The 20,883-nt window shown below is 35.8% G+C and overlaps 1 protein-coding gene and 1 long non-coding RNA gene across 2 annotated transcripts; both read left to right on the forward strand.

Moving 5' to 3' along the window:
* Positions 1-953: 953 nt before the first annotated feature.
* On the forward strand, positions 954-5,031 carry LOC113081649 (uncharacterized). The gene is made up of 3 exons (XR_003282253.1): positions 954-1,230; positions 2,253-2,458; positions 3,815-5,031. It is a non-coding gene; the product is annotated as an uncharacterized LOC113081649 (long non-coding RNA).
* A 10,070-nt stretch (positions 5,032-15,101) lies between these two features.
* On the forward strand, positions 15,102-19,485 carry LOC113081647 (cysteine-rich venom protein ENH1-like). The gene is made up of 9 exons (XM_026253664.1): positions 15,102-15,157; positions 15,763-15,833; positions 16,095-16,098; positions 16,204-16,304; positions 16,390-16,480; positions 17,291-17,433; positions 18,405-18,490; positions 18,636-18,718; positions 18,836-19,485. Exons 2-9 carry the CDS (start codon positions 15,774-15,776, stop codon positions 18,976-18,978), a joined length of 711 nt encoding a protein of 236 aa, XP_026109449.1. The 5' UTR covers positions 15,102-15,157; positions 15,763-15,773; the 3' UTR covers positions 18,979-19,485.
* The last annotated feature ends 1,398 nt before the right edge of the window (positions 19,486-20,883 follow it).

Genomic DNA, 20,883 nt, shown 5'->3' on the forward strand with positions numbered 1-20,883 from the left:
GGAACATGCATTAAAAAGTAAACTGTAATTTTTAAATTCATGTTGGTTCACAATAATTTATGTACGATACAACCTGAATGTTAATGTATTTAAAGATGTTCTGACTCTGTAAACGGTAATTTTGTGCTAAAAGGCAGGTCAGCTTGCTTTCAAATATCTCTCTTTTCTGAAATATTTCCATCAAATGGAAAAACAACAGACTGCCCCTAAAATAGCCATCTTTGACATAACAACAACTTGCACAGTGTGGCTTTTTGATGCTTTGAGCTCAGATACGCTCTCTCTAGAGGCAACAGGCTAAGTGTGTCCCCCGTCGGAGAGAGAAACCCAGCAAAAATACAAAAAGAGAGGGGTGGAAAACAAAGTTGGTTGGAGGGGCTGATATTTGCATAGCTGATAGAGACGAGGAGGGGGGCCGTGAAACGAAGAGGCGAGGTATTTTTAGAGCTGACGGAGGAAGTGGGAGATGTTTATGATTTCAGAGCGACTTCTCCCTCCCCGAGGTTCTGCTTCACGCTACAAGCTTTTGGCAGAACTGTCTCTCTAGTCAACCTGGCAACAGCTCCCTCATGCACTGTAGACTGACAAGAAAAGAGTTCCCTTCCAGTTTACCTTTGCATGGTAGTCCAAAATGAACGACAAAAAAAAAAAAAAGGTTCTTCTGTTTTTTTTTTATAACAAAAGTAATGGTGAGGCTGACAAAAAAGAGTCTGGACAAGCCAAATTATTCCAAAACCTTTATGTGTGTTTTAGCATGCATCTTATATCACGCGCCACAGGAAATCTTTCTAAAAATGATCATTTTCCAAGCAACAACCCATCAGGGAGAAGTGATGAACTGACAGTGTTTCTCACTGCTCTAATTCAATAATAGTGTGCAAAGGACAAAACTTCAATGTCACGCTTTGGGTCTCTGCTCAAAGCTGCGCTCAAAAATACCACTCTCCCTTTGACCCATTTTCTTTAATGTGGCAAATAAGGCACGAGGCATGGTTTCGTGACTCATGTTTTTGTCGGTTCAGCAGGGAAAATACTCTCCTGAGGGTAGGAAAGAGGCAGTCTCCCTGTTTGGACTTCCTCCTTCCTTCCTGGACGTCCTGGTCTCAACAAAGACCCCTCACCTGAGCAGGACATTGAGAAGGAATGTGAACACACTTGAAGAGATAATATCGCTGTGAAGACCCAAACAAGACAAACACCACCGTAAAAGCAACATAAGCAACAATTATGGTATGTGTTTTTAGAATTGATTTACTATTATACTTAAAATATAAGAAAAATATTGGGAGGGGGTATTAGGGATTTCTTTTTTTTACTTTTTGCCATGTATGAACATGTATGAAATGTATGAAAATATATACATACATACATATATATATATATATATATATATATATATATATATATATGTGTGTGTGTGTGTGTGTGTGTGTGTGTGTGTGTGTGTGTGTGTGTTCTGAACTTTCTCACTATCGCTTTTTTGGAAGAACTACTGTAATTGTGCTCTCTTCATGTCCTTTCCATAAAACAGTTTTGTCTTAAAGAAACAGAAATTGTAATAGTGCCATTTGTGGATAAATATAATTACATCATGGTAAAAACTCTCTATAGTTAATTAATAAAATCAATGAAGAAATGCATTAGTGAAATTCCATTGTGGAACTGCATACACCAAGTGTTTATGTTTCCTGAATTTTCTTTAAGGATCAGTAAGCAAAACCATCTAATTAACTTAAAAAGATGATTATGATTAAGAAGGATACCCAAATAAGTACATCACTTCAAACATGTAAACTATGATAGAGGGGAAGATTTTCAGAAAATAATGCCTTGATTCTTAATTTTCAGTGTTCCTTCACAAAGCTATCGCGTGCCATCCAAATACAGAATAGAGAGCGTGACTGCTTTTACTTTTCACAAGAAGTACTCTATTAAATGAGAGATGCACAAACAGCATGGTTTACTCTGAGGAAACATTTCCTGTCTAAATAAAGTCGAGTATAAACAAAATGTCACAGCATAATTTAGACAAAACCGGGGGTTAATTGTTGTCTTGGGAAAGCGTTCCTTCTGTATGTCCTTACAAGCTGCAGACACTCTCCGGTTCCGGCCGCTGCTTCACTGCTTGCTTATAGATAATTAGAAGAAATAGGAACACAGGTATAATGAAAACTACAGTTATAGATTGAATCCAATATCAGACACTGCTACTCATCTGACAGGTCGTCTCTTTAAAATCTCTTTCACTGCAGCCTTTTGGAAGGGGGTTGGGTGATGGTGGTGGGGGGACACTTTCCCTTTTGTTTGGCATGAACCTAGAAAACCCATCCTCTCAGCATCCAAGGTCTGGGCACGGACAAGCTGGAAACCCAGACACAGCGGATGGAATTGCCATGGGAACGGGCCCCTTGACAACGATTTCATACTCAAGAGAAGAAAAGAGAGCAGTATCTCCCCAGTCTGTTTCTTTCCCTTTATTCGCTTTCTCTGAGATTCTCTCTCGTATTCTCCTTCTCTCTCATCTAAGCTTTCTCTTGCTTTCTCTTGCCTTTGCAGTTTTACTAGACAAATATAATTTGCTTTATTAAAGAGATGGGCGGAGTCACGTGGAACCTAGTGATGATAGAAATATGCTAGAGATTTTCGTTTGCTTTTTATATGTATTAACTATATATCAGTAGATTGGATGCTTTATGTGCAAAAAAAAAAATAAAGAAATAAAAAATTACAAGCAAGATAAAAAGGGTCACAGGTGTGTGCTACGGCTATTTAAATGATTTAATTCTATATATATATATATATATATATATATATATATATATATATATATATATTGTTTTTATTTTTTTATTTCAATGTTTTTTATTAAATAAGATATTTAGAATAATGCTGTTCACCAAACAGTTGACAGTAGCCATTAACTTAAAAAAAAGTTACATATATACACACACACACACACACACACACGTTTGTTTTTGTGTAAAGTGTGTTCATCCCATAGGTGTAATGGTTTTTATACTGTACAAACTGTATATTATACAACCCTACACCAACCCTACACCTAACCCTAACCCTAACCCTCACAGGAAACTTTGTGCATTTTTACTTTCTCAAAAAAAAAAAAAAAAAAAACTCATTCTGTATGATTTATAAGCGTTTTGAAAAATGGGGACATGGGTTATGTCCTTAAAAAGTCACCCTCTCCTTGTAATACCTGTGTCATACCCATGTCATTATACAGAGTTGTGTCCTGATATGTCACAAAAACAAGAGCACACACACACACACACACACACATTTTAAAACCTTTATTTTTAAAGAGATTAAAAGAACATTGAGATTCCATTGATGTTTAAAGAATCATATCAATGCCAATAAAGATCCTTTGTTTTTAAGATAAATAAATAAGTAATATCATATTTCTATCATAGCACCCACCCAGTGGCCATATGTGAGACAGTATGTTGTGCGAAAGTGTGAGACTGATTTCAGTGGAAACAATCCAGTACTTGTAATGTGAGAATGAAAGAATTTAGTCTCTTTTCTTAACATGTGCACTCTACCAGAAAGCAATCTGAATCGGTGTTTCTTTTAAAACAAAGCTCAACTTCTATTTCACTCAAGCAAAGTATCGACATGTCCTTCTTCAGCACGACTCAATCAATATCGCTGCAATTTTCCCGGCCGCTCGTTAGCAAGCGAGTCGATGAGTCTTGGAGATGTATTAAAGGAGTTCTGTTCTGTCGCCTGTTAAAGCGTGTTTTACTGCAGCTCTTGCATGTTTCCCGCTTTGATTGTTCTGTGTTGTGCCTAGGCATCGCCAGCGGCCTGAATATTTGTGGCAGAAGCTCGTCGCTGAGACTGGAGGGAAGCAGCTAATCTCCGCGCACATCCGGGAAGAATAATCCATTCAAAGTGGCACCTCACACAGTAGAAGAACAAAAATTACCATTCATCTTCCATAAAGGCGCACAGCTGAAGCTGCGTTTCATCTCCTCAACTGACTCCGAGAAGAAGGTGCTGAATGCGCGGCACAGACAGCGAATGTGACATCTGATTTGTAGGCTGTCTAATCACAGGAGAGAGTGTACATTTTCTCTCAGAGAGAGCAAAGGAGGGCCTACCCTAATTGAACGAGAGGTGAAACCGTTGTACAGCGAGCCACGAATAACGCACTGTGCTTTTTGCACGTCACGTCTCGGAAGGATGTCGTAATTAAGTTTCGAATGCACTAAGGCGTTCCAATTATCTAAATTAGAGTTAATTGAGCACAAGAGATGATTCTCTGTCCTAATTAGATTACCAAAATATTGAAGCTTCACGTGTATGAATCATGTTCCTAACAATCCCGCTCAGCTGCCAGTGAAGATACAGGTGTAACAGCTGCAGGAGGAACAAAGAGGCAATTAGCTGCACTTTTGCTGTGTGTGACTTATAGGTAAAGGAACTTACAGAGCAAGCTGTTATTCACAAGGTTTTCTACAAAAAATAAATAAAAAAAGGCAGATCTCAACAATCTCTAAAACATTTGCACAGTCTACTTTCAAAAGTCCCAAACTTACGCATTTTTCATCAAAGACCAAATTATGTGAATTATGTTTTCCACATTAATATTAAGATTGTTTAGAATGACCATGCATCCTCTTTGTGCTCACTGGTATTTGTCTTTGTTTTTTCTTTTTTTTTGCTGAACTTAATGAGTGAAAAGTTAAGAAAACCTTTGCCAGGAAATGTGTGGAAAAAGGCTGATGAATGGTAATTTTTGCATATATTGAATAACCGTTGTTATTAATAGAGTTGTTCTTACTGTAGGCCTATAGTCAGCATTTGTCTCATTAGTGTTTGTTAAGTCGAGCACCGCTATTACTACTGCTAATACTAGTTAGTGATTTGAATAAAACCCTAACTAAAATATTAAATTTAAGTATGTAACTTGTCCTGTAATGTTTGTTGCTACTGTTTTTAATCAAGTCAAGTCTGCTTTATTGTCAATTCTTCCACATGTACAGTACATACATAAAGAGAACTGAAATTGCGTTACTCTCAGATCCATGGTGCATACAGATAAAACTTAACAGTAGAGCCTGAAAATCTAGATAAAATATAAAATATAAAATACATCTATACAGTACACTATACAATAAGGTTATGAAAAAAAGTTAAAAAAGTTAAATAAAGCAGCACGAGGCACATTAATGAGGCATATTAATGAGGCATATTAATGATAAAAAATATGTGAAATTTACAGTACTTTTTTTTACTGTAAACAAAATATAGTAGCAACATTTTAGGTTTTAACTTGTCAATTTGTGTTTTCGTTTTATTTAAAAATTTTACTATATATTATTAGATGGCTTGTTGTTTTCACTAGCACATTTTACAGGAAACTTAAATTAACTGGCCTCATTTAGAGTTTTTCATATATATATATATATATATATATATATATATATATATATATATATATATATATATATATATATATATATATATATATATATATATATGATCACTTAATTTTTTTAATAAATAATATATTTTTAAATACATTTTATAAATAAATTATATAAATAAATACATTTTATAAATAAATAAATATATTTTTTTTTTCTTTTTTTTTTAATAAATATAATTTCATTTACATGGCAACACCCTGGAAACCACTCCCAGCTCCATAGCATCACATCAGAGACTTTTGCATAGGCAAGTACCATTCATATTTTTGTATGAAAATTGACTAAATTTATTATGTTTGGTATTAGTTTTTTTTTTTCTCCCAAGGAAACAACCTTGTAATAAAAAGGTCCTGCTGATGCCCATATGACACTGAAGTCAGCATTACTCTCCAGTAACTCTCTAATAGCGAGTACGCGTGGGGTCTGAGGTGACTAGCCCGTTATATGATGCACCAGATTCCTCCATGACAACAGCAGCTCTGTGTGTCAGTCCTGAGGCGCCTGGCGCAGCGCGACTGAGTACGCACAGCCTCCGAACCGCCGTCTGGAACTGATTAATGACAGTTTGCGTTCTCTGTTCTTTTTTCTTACATTCCTTTCTTAAAGGGCATTCAAACTGACAGTGATTTGCATCCATAACACATTAATTTATAATGAAAGTTGGCATTTTTTTGGCAATATGAGTGACAGGGACCATTAATGAGACCGCCTACTATCTAAACAACAGCACAATTAGGCTATGTGTAGATTATCATGCTAACATACAGTACATACTACTCATACTCTTTGAGCCGTATTTAGTATGCTGTATAGAGTATATGCACATATTATATATATGTGTGTGTAAGGAATACTTTGATAAACTAGTACATTAAAAAAGTGTGCAGTGAGTTCACAACAGAGAACACAGCCCGACCATGCAATGCACTCGACTTGACCTTGCAGTTTTGGTAATGATTTTTAACTCTTTCTTGAGTCATTTTATCAGACTGCCAAAAGTTTTCTACACAAATAGGGTCCTGTGACAAAAATGAATGAATGAATGAATGAATGAATAAATGAATGAATGAATAAATGACAAATCTAGTGTTGTAATTAAAAAAGGAAACCCCTAAAACTAAGTTTAAGCTAAAGTACTGAAATTGATTAAAAAAAAGGAAAAAAAAATTAAATATAATGTAAAATAAAATAAAAATTTCTTTGCAAAATTCTAATAGAAACTATAGAACATACAGAATGTTGTCTTTAGGTTATTTTTAGGTTTACTTTTTGTCAGTAACAAACTAACATTAAACGAGCAACAGGGAATTTTTTGGGACTCTTGATTATTTTGTATTTCATTTCTGCACTGTAAGGAAACCCCGCCTACAGTGAAATCTCATTGGTTCAAAACTATGCTCCACATACAGTAGTGATGAAACAAAAGTAGTGACGAATCTTTTATCATTTTGTATTGTGATATTTAATGGAGTAGAAAAATTCTTGAGTGGGGACTTGGTTTTGTCTATCAGATTTTGATTGGATGGTGGATCTGAACGTGAGCTTGCCGTTGGCCGTTGACTGTAAGAAAGGGGCGGGTTTTATGCACACTAAATGACTGGAGAAGTCGGTGTTTGACCACAAGATAGACATTTTGATGAACAATAATGAGGACCAAAAACAATTCTAATTAAAACATGCACAAATAAAGGTTCATAGTACAATCAATAACATGCATTTAGAAAATATCTGAATTTTCATTCCATACTGACTTTAGACATCAAATATCTTCAGATTGTTCTACCTTATGCAGCATTTTCGCTCTCAGTTTGAAACAAATTAGGCTACTTAATGTTGAGTTTTAACCTCACTTAGTGAATGCATGCTCCAAAGTTATTTAAATACGTCCTATTAAAGAGGATTGCAACCCAAATCCTTTGATTTCAGACAAACAAACGTCATAAAGTGCTGAAGAAACACTTCTTAAAGAAAAAGCCAACTGTCAAGCATTGAAGGCAAGTATGCAGTCTTCCTCTCAGTATCACACTTTGTACATGTGACTCAAATTAAACCATTGATCTGTGTGATACGCTTTACGTGGAGCATGTATCTGTGTTAATGGATAAAGATGGTTGCTGTAGCGCATCACACAGTGGCAAACTTGTGGCTTGTGGCTTCCCATGATTGATTCTTTATCACTGTACTGTTGTCATGTTTGCTTTCCTCCTAGACAGACAGCATGCTTCATGAAGTGAGAAAATCAATGAAGACAGACCGCTTACCTGTTGTGGAGGTGTCGACACGCAGACGCTGCAAGTTTGAGTCAGCGATCCACCGTCCTGCGTGTGAACAGCAAGAGTGACGGTAGGATTCCTGTTGGATGTGACAGCACAATAACAACAAGAAGCGAGGATCCCGAGCGGATCAGTCCTCCTGCGGCAGGCAGCTAGTGGAGCGCAGAAAACACACTTTGCATGCTGCCGTTAGGTCATGCTCAAAGTATGTCTGTGCAATGTTCTGCAAGCTCAGGGAAACCACATCCTCTGACATACCTCCTGTATCCTGCCGTCTATCTCTTGCGTACGGTCTCGCTCTCTCTGACTGTCTGAGATGACAGACCGAGCTGACCCAGACACAGTTCTCTCCCCCGCCCTCTCTCTCTCTGCTTCTTCAGAAGACACAGTTACTGCCCACCGACTGAAGAATCCAACTGAGGAGAAGGAGGAGGTGCTGAGTACTAGAGAGAGAGCGAGAGAGAGAGAGAGAGAGAGGGGAAGGGAAGGGAGACCAATAAAAAGGAGAACAAGAGAGTGGGAGCAGATATTTTAGAAATTACAGGGACATAATAAAGCAATGACAAGTGCTCAGCATAAGTGAGGACTGAAAGAGCAACAGAATGAAAAAAGATCTCTCTATCTCAGTTGTTTCTCAAAGACCACAAATGAAATGGAGAGTAAATTCATTTTAAATCTCCAGACCTTTATGCTGTTATTTTGTGACATGCTTATTTTTTTAATTAATTGTTTTAATTAAAATAATATCTTACAATATTACAAATGAGCCTGTCCTCCAACAAAAAAAAAAAAAAACGACCATATAGGTCGTTTGTGCAAGCACCTTATTACGACCTATATTTACATTTTAAAATTAAGCGCCCTCTAGCGGGCGTAAAAAATAATGACAGTATTGCATTGCGTCACGTGAGCAACCTGTAAATCTTCTAATCGCTGTGCCAAGAGAAATCTGAATCACCCACCGAATCTTGCAGAGAAGGCGAGCGTGAACAGGAGCAAATTTTGGTAAGTATTCTGATCAATTATCTCCCTTGACTTCATGCCTCCACGTCCCCCCGATAGCCTCATAGACAGTAAAAGATTGCCTGCGAGCTTCTCCTCGTGTCCATACGGTACTTTCAGAGAGTCGCTGGTTATGACGCAATCGTTAGCTTATTTTTTTACCAAAACTGCTTCTATGGGACCATAACGTAAGATACAAGGTAATGGAGCCTTTTATACATTTTCGTGTTTCTTTAGAAATAATTAATGGACAAATGGAGTATTTAAACGCTTCAGATGTAAAATTATTCGCTGTCAAAGTGACGCCAAAATGAATGGGAGTCAATGGAATGCTAACAGCAGGTGGGGGTCAGCTAGCCAATGGCGGCAGCCAGGGGTGCTTCAAAAAAATATGAAACCCTGCCCCCCTGCTTTTTGCACCGATCTCACAGTAATTCGTACATATTTTACTAAGTGGCTTATTCGTTTGAATGAACACACCTAACCCCACCCCTAAACATATCCCTCACAGAAATCATGCTAAATTATGATTTATTGTGCATATACATTTTACATGCACGTCCATTCTCTGGTTTCGAACCCATGATAACATGATTACATATCAAGGTATAATGCAATAATCTACCAACTGAGCTACACAAAGGAAATAAAAAAAGTACCAAACATTAATATGAAAATGACCTTTTGCCCATAAGGCAATTGTAGCTCTGATGGGTCGTATTTCAGGATTTGGACAAACGACCTATATGAGTTTGAGGACAGGTTTGCCCCATTAGGGGTGTCCCCGACTAAGGATTTTCATAGTCTAATTGAAATTTTCGAATCTTGCTGATATTTCCACTGATAGTCGAATCGTAGCCTATGTTTGGAGGAGGTGCAAAATACATTGAGTCAAGTCAGACATTCGTAAATAATAATTACTGATGTTAACACACAGGGAAAATATGTAACAAATGCCTCACAGATACAAACTGGGTGAATAGTAATTTCATGTTTTGATTAAAAGATAGTTAACACTAAACATCAGCGAAAGCCTAACAATTCACAGTTTTTACAAAAGTGCTCTCATTATAAAGTTGGCCTATTATTAATGTTCGCAGAACCTGATTTTACCAAGTGAGACATGTTCCTGGGACAACATCGTTGTTGACCCTGGAACAACATTGTGATTAACCAATCAGATTTGAAGAACCAGTGTATAGATTATGTGAAGTTTATGCTTAAAATCAGTGTTTGGTGCTTGTACATCAGTGTCATTCATCTATCATTTCCTCTGATTTTAGGGATTACTCATGGTTGAGGTTAGGTTTAGGTGTAGGGATATGGTTAGGAATATATTTTTGGAGTTAAATGTTGTTCCAGGGTCAACAAAATATGTTGACCTAGGAACACATCGAACTTGGCAAAATCAGGACGTGCTGTTAATGTTCTGCGTTTCTGTTTTGAGCTGCGCGCGCTGAAGATGACCAGTAGAGTGACGCAGTTGATAGCACGTTTTTAATCAATGGGATTAAACTCATGATTTCATGTAGAATACCCTTCATTATTTATACAACATAGCGTTAATATTATGATTTATAGGCTATCTGCAAAAAGAGCCCTTAATGCAAATGAACATATCGCGGCTCTGAATGCTAACCCCTATTGTGGACGCCTTCTTCACGAATCAATGTGCAGAAACACGGCAGCTAAACTAAAAAAATTCACAGAGTTTTATTATAATGGTGTTCTCAATATAATGGTATGGATGTGACAGTCCAGTCATAGTTTTTAATATTCTGCTTTGTTGTTTGTCCTGCTCGCGCTGTGCGCTGAAGAGATATCACCGTGATACAATGAAACGCTTGAACCAAACTCATTTTATATCTGGTAAATAATATATTCACTATATATACCGGGCTGAATTGTTTTGAAATCACATGTACCCTACATGTTCGAAAAAATCCAGTCTCTGCCCATGTCAGTTTGAGTCTTGGTAAAGTTTTAAATCCCTGCCGCCAAGATGCTCCTCTGTCGGTCACGGATTATGCAAAATGAAACCTATAGGGGTGGTTGGATTTATTCACTCACTTTAAAATATTTATTTGAAGCTTCTTTCTTTTCAGATTCTTCTTCACGGCTTTATCATAACAGGCTATATATTAACTTATTTGGAGAAAACCGCAATTTCTATGTGAAATCAGACATTTGAGTGTTCACATATACAGAATGGCATAATAAGGGGGCGGATCTACCAGGGTGGCAAATGCCACCCTAAAAGAAAGCCTGCACACCCCTGCTGCCACCCCAGTTGGCAGCAACAAATTAAAGGTTATGGCCAATTTGAAAATTTACTAGCTCTAATCTTTCGTGATTCGTGATCCCGCTCCGAACACCCAAACTGACTCAAATGATTCGCGAACCCGCTACGAACTCCCGAACTGATTCAAATGGTTTGTGATCCCCAAACTGACTCAAATGATTCGCGAACCCGCTTTGAACTCCCGAACTGACTCAAACAAAGTACTGTATTCTTACTGTATGAAAACACTTTTAAGAGTTTTACGAGAAACAAAGCTGGCTCCAGTAAAACGTAACCGAGGACTGTCTCCTGAGCAATGAAACAGTGATCTCTGAGTGCTGCCTTTCTCCTCTGAGGAGGTTTTGTGGCGGTGGCTCGTTCAAGGGTGAGAGGGTCTGTGTCTGCAGCCCCCAGTAGAGAGATCTATTTTTTATAAACCCCAGACGTGGCCCCCTATGGCTGTGAATCCATTATTCAGACCAGTCTGAGAGAGAGGGGACAGACTAAAAACACAATGGCCTTGTCCGAATCACACATAATCACTTTAATTTCATCCATCACATCACTATGATAAAAATGACACACCAGCGTTTCATCAGAAGACCAAGTGTTTTAATGGGAAATATTGTCTTTAAGGCACTCGGGATGATTGACGTTCCTGTTTCAAAGGCTGTTGATAGTGATTTTATGCACAGCAGAGGACACAACTGACCCTAGGACACAAATTAATGACATGAGCCGAGATGAAAGAATATGAATCTTTCTGAAACAGGAAATCCTTGTGGCGCCTGTCTTTATCTCAAGTACAGTTGCAGCTCATCAAGAGGTATATATATATATATATATATATATATATATATATATATATATATATATATATATATATATATATATATATATTTATATATATATAATTTTTTTAATTTTTTAATATATTCTAAATATCAATTATGTATAATGTTTTGTGTGCATAAAAAGGGATTTAACCTGGAAATGAATAATAATACATTAAAATAATTTATCTAAATATATATATATATATATATGTGTGTGTGTGTGTGTGTGTGTGTGTGTGTGTGTGTGTGTGTGTGTGTTTGGGGGGTTATTTTTGGAAATATATATATATTGAGTAAACATTTTTTTGCTGCATTTCTAGGTCACTAATCAAAGCAAATTATTAAGAGATGAAACATTTTGTACTAATTCGAAAAAAGTGCTCTCAGATTTCTGGACCACACCGTACTTCAAAAAAACGGAACAAAACAAAACAAAACAAAACACATCTCTTTCACTGAAGCTTGAAGAGGAAGGAGAGATGGTGGAAAATGAGATCTCCCACTGCGTAATTAGCATTGCGTTTATTGCGAACTAATCACTGTGTAATCTCTGTGAAAATAAAGAGCACTGAACACTTCACTAACTGCATTGTGAGAGGAAAACAAGAAGTGTGCAGTGCAGCAGAAGACGAGTAAATGCTCCTGCTTCCACAGCGCTGAAGCACTCACTGGACCATAACAACCTTTACACACAGAAGACACCCACTGCATGACCTCTAATGGCATTTTGTCTGATGCTGAGGTCATCTGAACCCATATTTCAGACAGTCTCATAAATCAGCCAGTGTTTTGAGGAATCTCGCTGATAAATGTCTTCCAAAAGCAAAATGTCAATGGATGATACAGTTCGTTAACATTAAAGTTTTAGTTTTTTAAATTAATAAATAGTTTCATAATATAAATTGTTAGTAAATATTGCATAAAAATTGAGACTAGCAACATCCGCCTCACATCAGCATTCAGCCACCTTGCTTTCTCAGTTAACAGCTTTGGAAACCACTGAAATGACAGATTGCTTTGAAATCCAAAAGAAGCACAAAACATTAAAACCTTTTAATTCGTACTGATTTTTAAACTATATATAAACATAACTCTCAGTGTAAGAAACATTCTGAAGAAAGTTTTTGTCGGGGAAATCCTGATATTGGTGCCAATGCGCCTCCTACTGGTCAGACTGTCCTGTGTCGTTTAACTCGGTTTACTCTCATAAAACAAACTCTAAACACAGTTCTATACATTACATTAGTCATTCGAAACTAACAGCTCTTTTGTTTAATTTGGGAAACACTACCATTTAAATGCCACATTTATTTATTGATGACATGCACCAAGTGTTCATGTGAGAAAACACTTACACATAATTTGTTCAGTAGAAAATCAAAACTCTGTGTTTTTAGAAATCAATATATATATATATATATATATATATATATATATATATATATATATATATATATATAATATATATATATATATATATATATATATATATTATACACACACAAACACACACACACACACACACACACAACGGGTTCATCCCATAGGTGTAAAGGTTTTTATACTGTACAAACTGTTTATTCTATGGCCCTACACCAACCCTACACCTAACCCTAACCCTCACAGGAAACTTTGTGCATTTTTACTTTCTCAAAAAAACTCATTCTGTATGATTTATAAGCGTTTTGAAAAATGGGGACATGGGTTATGTCCTCATAAGTCACCCTCTCCTTGTAATACCTGTGTCATACCCATGTCATTATACAGAGTTGTGTCCTGATATGACATAAAACATGCACGTAAGATTATGTGTGCACAACACACACACAGTGAATATGCATACAAGCCAATTCAGAAAGTCAACTTTATTTCAAAAGTGCTTTACATAACAGATTGTTTCACATCAGCTTCACAATAGTTTCAGGGTCATTATATAGCTCAAGTCAGTTCAGTATTGATTCAGGTCTGTTGCATAACTGTGTAAAATACATCAGCTGTACTTACATACAGTACTTTATATACTTTGTATGTATGTGTGAACTGCAATCTGAACAAGCAAAAGACACACGAGAGTAGTGTTCTACATTTTTCTAATTTGTGTGTAGTTCGGAATGTATGTGGCTAATTATTTTATTCTTGTGTGTAGCGTTAATACTCAAAAATGACATTTTGGAGTTCAAATAGTTTTGAATGGAGTGTTTTCTTTTGCAAGATATGTGTTACGTTATGCGTGTTGTGTGTGTGTTTTGTGGTTTTGTGTGTAGAGTTTTGAGTTTTTTTTTTGCAAAAACCTGGTATGCGTAGCACCTGCTACCTTATTTATTTTATGCTCACAGTGATCAGAAAAAATATTTTTACAGTGTATAAATCACATGTAATTATATATATATAACATATTACAAATGCATTTCATAATTATATGGCTCATTGTAAATGATTTGCCTTTACCAGACATCTTAATATTTATTTATCATTCAGCGATTGTATTTACTACCTGCAGGAATATATATACCTGTTACTCCTTGTGCAGAAGAGTCAAGCCATCAAATACATCAAATGATCATGTTAAGACAGGGAATGAATAGTTAAACTTATATCTAAAGGTCTACAATGATGTAAAAAGATTGAAATGCTTTGAAAGGCCAGATTACATCCCATTGCATTATAACCCTAGCTGTGAAAAAGCACAGTAGAAGCCCTGGAGACACAGCTGATATGACAGAATGTTTTAAGCTTTAATGATTTTGCTCTGATGTAACTTTAATGTATCTGTTTGTTAATTAACCAGGTCAAATGGACAGTCATTTTGCAAGTCAGACTGAAACTGGTGTCAAAAAACCCTTGTTTGCTTGATGAAAATACACAATAGCAAATGTCACACTGTAATAGTTGGCATGCATGAGGGTGATTGAGTGAAAGTAAAGTCTACAGTTTCTATTTCATCCTGCCTATTATACCCCTCTATAAGAAGACTGATGTGTTTTCTTTAACTATACGCTCTGGTCCATTGCCACGTTGTCCATTCGATTTATCATTGTTGCTTTGTTTGCAGGTTCTTTGGATATCTCGGCTCATTCTTCTGTGGGTTAATTCACGCTGTTCTTTAAACTAAACCTAGACCCTCGTGTTTACACTCGCATGTTTGCTTCTGCCTCTCAGGTTTTGTATTGTTTTGTGAACATATTGCTCAAGTGGTGTCACGAGTCACTGCAGACATGGGAACATGTTCTTGAGATCATTAAGATGCTGGGAATATAAAAGGAAATAGTGAGCGAGTAACATCTCAGACTCCTATACTCCGGTGGGAAGGTGAGGAGCAGAATTAATAATGCAGATCAGTTTGTATATCATTTTAGCTATAAAGCAAGCAAAAAAACATTTGGGTTTCTGCTTAACATTTTAACAATGATTAAAGTGTATTAGTATCTGTAGTGTATATTTAAAAATATTCTTAATAATTTTTTTCTACTTACAGTATTTTTTACAATTTATATTTTAAATTCTGAATGTATTTATCTGAAAAAAGGACTACAAAATTAGCTTTCAAACTTGAAATTTAGTTTCTTTCTGACATTTTTTCTGTTATGGTAGTGTAAAAAAAAATTGTTTTTTATATTATAAATTATATTTTAAATGAATTTTCTTATCATTTATATTTGACATTGAAAAATAATTAATAAGTTTTTAACTTTAAAAAATATTGTAATTATTATTATTATTATAATTATTACAATTATATATAATATAACAATTTATAATATTTTAAATTGTGTTTTATAATATTTGAAATTATGTGTGTGTGTGTGTGTGTGTACGCATGTACCTACACCTGTTTTTAGATAATGTTTTTAAATCATACATTTTTGCTTTTATTTATTTATTTTAAAATGCTGCCTTTGCGATCTGCTGGACAGAAGAACCTAAAATGTTTGCAGTAACAGTTTGTATCCTGGGATTGCTCCATTTGAGCGCTGCCTGCAACTTGGTGAGTTTGAATTTAATACTTTTTTTATTTATGATACTTATAACAGAGTTTTAACTAACATTTGAACACATTTGACTAAATATATGTTTCTAATGATTTAAAAAATGAAAGGCTTCTGTTTAAATGCTTGGAATGAGTTATGTAGTCAAATATATATAAACCATGAACATTTATTATACTGTAGTTGTGGTTTTGTTATCAACAAGCAATAATATTAATAATCTTTCATATTTGTCTCTTTTCATGTGGTGGGATTTCCAGTCAGGTGACATATATTACCATATTGCCTCTTATAAATTTGGTTAATAGGCATAAATATGCATCATCTGAAAATGCTTCATACTGATTGTTTTGCTTTTGACTCTCACAGGCGTCTGTACAGACCTGACTTCAGTTCAGCAGGAGATCGTGGATCTACACAACGCCTACCGAAGGACTGTGAAGCCGCCTGCCAGCAACATGCTGAAAATGGTAAATCACACTGTTGCATTGTAATCATGCATCATTCATACATCATGCATACCAATGACACAAACATGTTTTGTGTCATTTGTAGCGTTGGAGCGATGCAGTGGCAGAGTCAGCTCAAGGCTGGATTGATCAGTGTAACATGACACATGGACCACCGAGCAGCCGTCTGATTGACGGTATGTTACACACTTACAGTCACTACTTTTATCTTTAGCGCACTTTTCATAGTACATACTGTTCTGAGCAGCTTTAAAAACAATAGTGTTTATAAAAACCCTCAAACAGCAAGCCAAAGAACAAACCCTGAAGTACTTCAATATTTAAATACTTTAATATTTAGAATTTTTCACGCACAGATAGCTTTTATGTATGTGTGTGTTTTTGTGTTTTACATTGTACCTGAATAAATATTACATTGTACCTGAATAAATTTTTGATATGAGTACAGTGACAGTTTAAAAAATGTTGCTTATATACAAATATTTTGAGGCCACAGCATATGCAACCAAAGCAATTAAAAAACAGAAGATTTCTTTGATCAACTCATATGCATATAGACCTAATATTCATACATGAGGATTGTGCAAGTGTGTGTTGACATGCTGTGTGTCACAGTCACATGCAGTGCATTCTAGATGAGTGATTCTCAGTGGGTTTCACTTCACGATTTGACACTGGATGAACCATTACACCACCAGAGTTTATTACTCTACACTGTAAGAAACATTTACTGAACAACAGAAAAGAAACAATGTTTGTAATGCATAATTCAAAATACAGGTAAAAACACTTCTGTAAATCAACACAGAATTCCTTTGTATTAACATTGAACATCAGGGCCTATTTTTATAGGCTTTGGTGTAAAAAATCATAAAAAAAAAATGATGTTTTTAAAAAAAACACAAATGAATGTCTGCAACCAGGCTGCAGGTCACCAGATGCAGTGCTGAAATTCTCTCATCTAATGTTTTCTCTCTAATGGACAGGATATGAAATGGGTGAAAATCTCTTCAAGGGCTCTGCGCTTTATTCATGGACTGATGTGATAAATGCCTGGCACAGCGAAGTCAACAATTATGAATATCCCACCGGATCCACCAACGGTCAGCCGACTGGACATTACACACAGGTGATTATTTACAAAAATGAGAATTCTGTCATCATTTACTCACCCTCATGGTATTTCAGACCTGTAAGATTTACTTTTGTCTGCAGAACACACACACACACACACACACACACAGGATATTTGAAAAAAGAAATGTTGATAACCAAACAGTCGCTGGTATCCATTGACTTCCAGAGTAGGGAAAAATACCATGGAAACCCATGGCTACCAGCAACTGTTCGGTTTCTATTTCTGTGCCACATATGCAGGAAGTACACTTTAAAATACTTTTAAAAAGACGGCTCCTTATTACAAAAAAAAAATAAAATAAATATACTTGAGTGCAAACTGAATATAATGTTTTGGACCCTTAATTGCATGTTATTTACAATTAACTTAAAATGTATAATAGTTTTATTTAGTCAGTCATGTAACAAGAAGAGGAGTAGTATAAGAAGTAGGGCCCTTGATATAATTCTATTGTCTTTGAAATATGATTAAAGTGCACTGCTGAATGTACTGATAAGCATCTATGGTAATTAAAATATACATTAATGTAATGACAATAATGAAACTTGTATGTCAAGTATTTGAAAATATATTTGCAATTACACATTTGTAACAATGAAGATGCAGTTTAGTACATTTACTCTACTGTACCTTACACGTGAGGTTTAGTACGGTGAACACATCGAAAAGTATACTTTTTAAAGCATGAAATACATGCATTTTTTTTCTATTTGACATGAAAGTGCACTTGTTAAAGTGTACTTAAATCTGTTAAGAAACAAGAAAGTGTAGTCTAAGTATTATTTCTTCTGCAAGTAGCTTTTTTTGTTGTTGTTGTTGAAAATACACTTTTAAGATGTGAATAACAACCAATACAATTCAGCACACTTCTTTTCCAGCAGAAAAGCAATGCATTTGTTTGTAGTGTCATTAAGTGATTTTAAGATGGAGGCATCTCAAACTAAAGCAGTGCTTGTGTTTAGGTGGTGTGGTACAGCTCGTATGAGGTCGGTTGTGCCATGGCTAAGTGTGGAAGCTCCTACTTCTACGGATGCCATTACTACAGAGCGTATGTTCCTGTACACTATGATAGTTTAATGTTTTATTGCCAAATTCAACACAGTTGCAATGCATTTGTTTGTATTATCATTAAATGCCACATTGTAAGATGGAGGCATCTCAAACTAACATACATGACTCTTCCTCTATTTCAGAGGGAATTTCAGAGGAGTCCCACCGTACTCGCTGGGTGATCCATGTGCTGCCTGTCCGGACCACTGTGAAGACGATCTGTGCAGTAAGTGCATTCCTGTTTTTGGTTGAAAATGATCCTAAACGACGAGTTTGCATGGCTGAATGCATCTCTAAGAAGAGTCTATTGCTCCACTGACTTTCAATTCTCTTCTTCTTCTAGCTAATCCCTGTCCGTACGTCAACACGGTCACCAATTGCGATGAACTGAAAGAGATGGCCACTTGTGACCACTCCCTGGTGAGCCAGTGGTGTCCAGCCAGTTGTCAATGTGAAGACAAAATCATCCCCATTGCGAGGAAATGAAATCTACCATGACCATATATCAAATGAAGCACAGGCTTTTTTGGAGAGTTGATGCACATCTTACCTATAATGTGAAATATATATTCTAACTTCTTTCTATGTCTGTTCTTTCTATGTGGAATACCTCAAATAGGCTAATTATTAAAAATCAAGGGTACTGTATTAATAATATGATGGAAAAGCTTACAATCACATATAATCACATATAAGTAAAGTCATTTGTGTTTTAAAGCCTTGTACATCCTGAAAACAATAGCTGGAGAAGGCACAACTTAAAACAGAAAACCGGATACATCTCAAATGACAGACTGCTGGCAGTAAAGAGTTTGGTCACAAAGTACTGTATATTGTGCTGAAATGTTCATGTAATGAACTCTGTTCCATAATCCTGCAGTTTATATAACCACATCACTTGATTAAAATCATTCAAATGATTTTAGACCATGTCATTATGCTTCACAAATTCATGTATGTCCATATTAAATCATCAAGCCACGAGAAGCTGTAGATTCAGTCTCTGGTTTTAATCTAGTGTTTACTAATTATTATTAAAACAATTGCACTTTATACATTTTTATTTCATTTATTATACTTACAGACTGCACAGTTTAGAGTAAAAACTATATATACACTCACATAAAGTAAATGTGAATTGAAATTAGAATGCAATTATAATTAGACAAAGGCACATTTTGTTAAATACAGTGCAAAAGTACATGTTGTTTCCTGATATTCACAAATCAGGAAACATCACGTCCTTTTGCACTGTAGATTTTGTAATAGCCCAAGGGTCCAGCAGGTGACTCTGTTGCACACTATATGAACACAATGACACAAATGTTTCATGCTTCCTGTCAGAAATGATTAGAATACTCGTCTCGTCCTTTCAGATGATGGTCTGTGTTAAATGTGCTAAGAGTGTGTATGACCGCACATCCGTGTCTGCCGTGTTCCTTGAGCATATGCTGCTTTCACCTGCTTGAAAGCTACTTGTTGAAATGTGCATGTCACGTGCATGAAAACACAATGTGAGGAGGCGGGCTTAACTGCTCAGGGTGCTCAAATAACAAGCATGCTTTCATGTGTCACAAGCTCTTGGCTGGATTCAATGCTGGGAAAATAAAAAAGCAAAATCACGCAGTCATGTGTGTCCGAAGTCCAGTCTTTCCATTTCCATTTATAGTTATATAGTTGCTGAAAATCTACTCCCCCTCAGGCCATCCAAGATGTAGATGAGTTTGTTTCTTCACAGGAACAGATTTGGGGGAATTTTGCATTACATCAATTTCTGAGCAATGGATCCTCTGCAGTGAATGGGTGCCGTCAGAATGAGAGTCCAAACAACTGATAAAAACATCACAATAATCCACACCAGTCCATCATTTAACATCTTATAAAGCAAAAAGCTGTGATTGCATGAAACAAATCCATAAATCCATAATCATCATAAACTCTAAATTCAATATGGCCACCAGTACGAAACCCTATGAATCCTTAATGGCTGGTGACTCAGTGACTTGATAATGATATACTGTTGGAAACTGTGAACTTTGCTATGCCTGTGCATCTGATAATACTGATACTCACTTAAATAGCTCACAAACCTATTTAAAACTACAGTGTGTATTCCTGCATCTACAGTGTCACCAAAAAGTATTGCAAAAATAATAGTAATAAATGCACTTAAAAAAAATGATTTAATTTAACTGAACTAACATATGGTAGCTTTTGAACATCCTGGCTAACGTCATCGTTTCATATTTGTTGAGATGATTTCCTTCACAAAGAACAGATTTTTTTTCAGCACATTTTAGACTATTAAGCAACAGCAGCAAATTGTTAAAAGCCATCTGTCTAGACATGCATATTCCTCTAAAAACGTTTTAAATTGTTATGATGATTATT

The sequence above is a fragment of the Carassius auratus genome, unplaced genomic scaffold (genome assembly GCF_003368295.1).
Source record: "Carassius auratus strain Wakin unplaced genomic scaffold, ASM336829v1 scaf_tig00034766, whole genome shotgun sequence".
NCBI classification, from domain to species: Eukaryota; Metazoa; Chordata; class Actinopteri; order Cypriniformes; family Cyprinidae; genus Carassius; species Carassius auratus.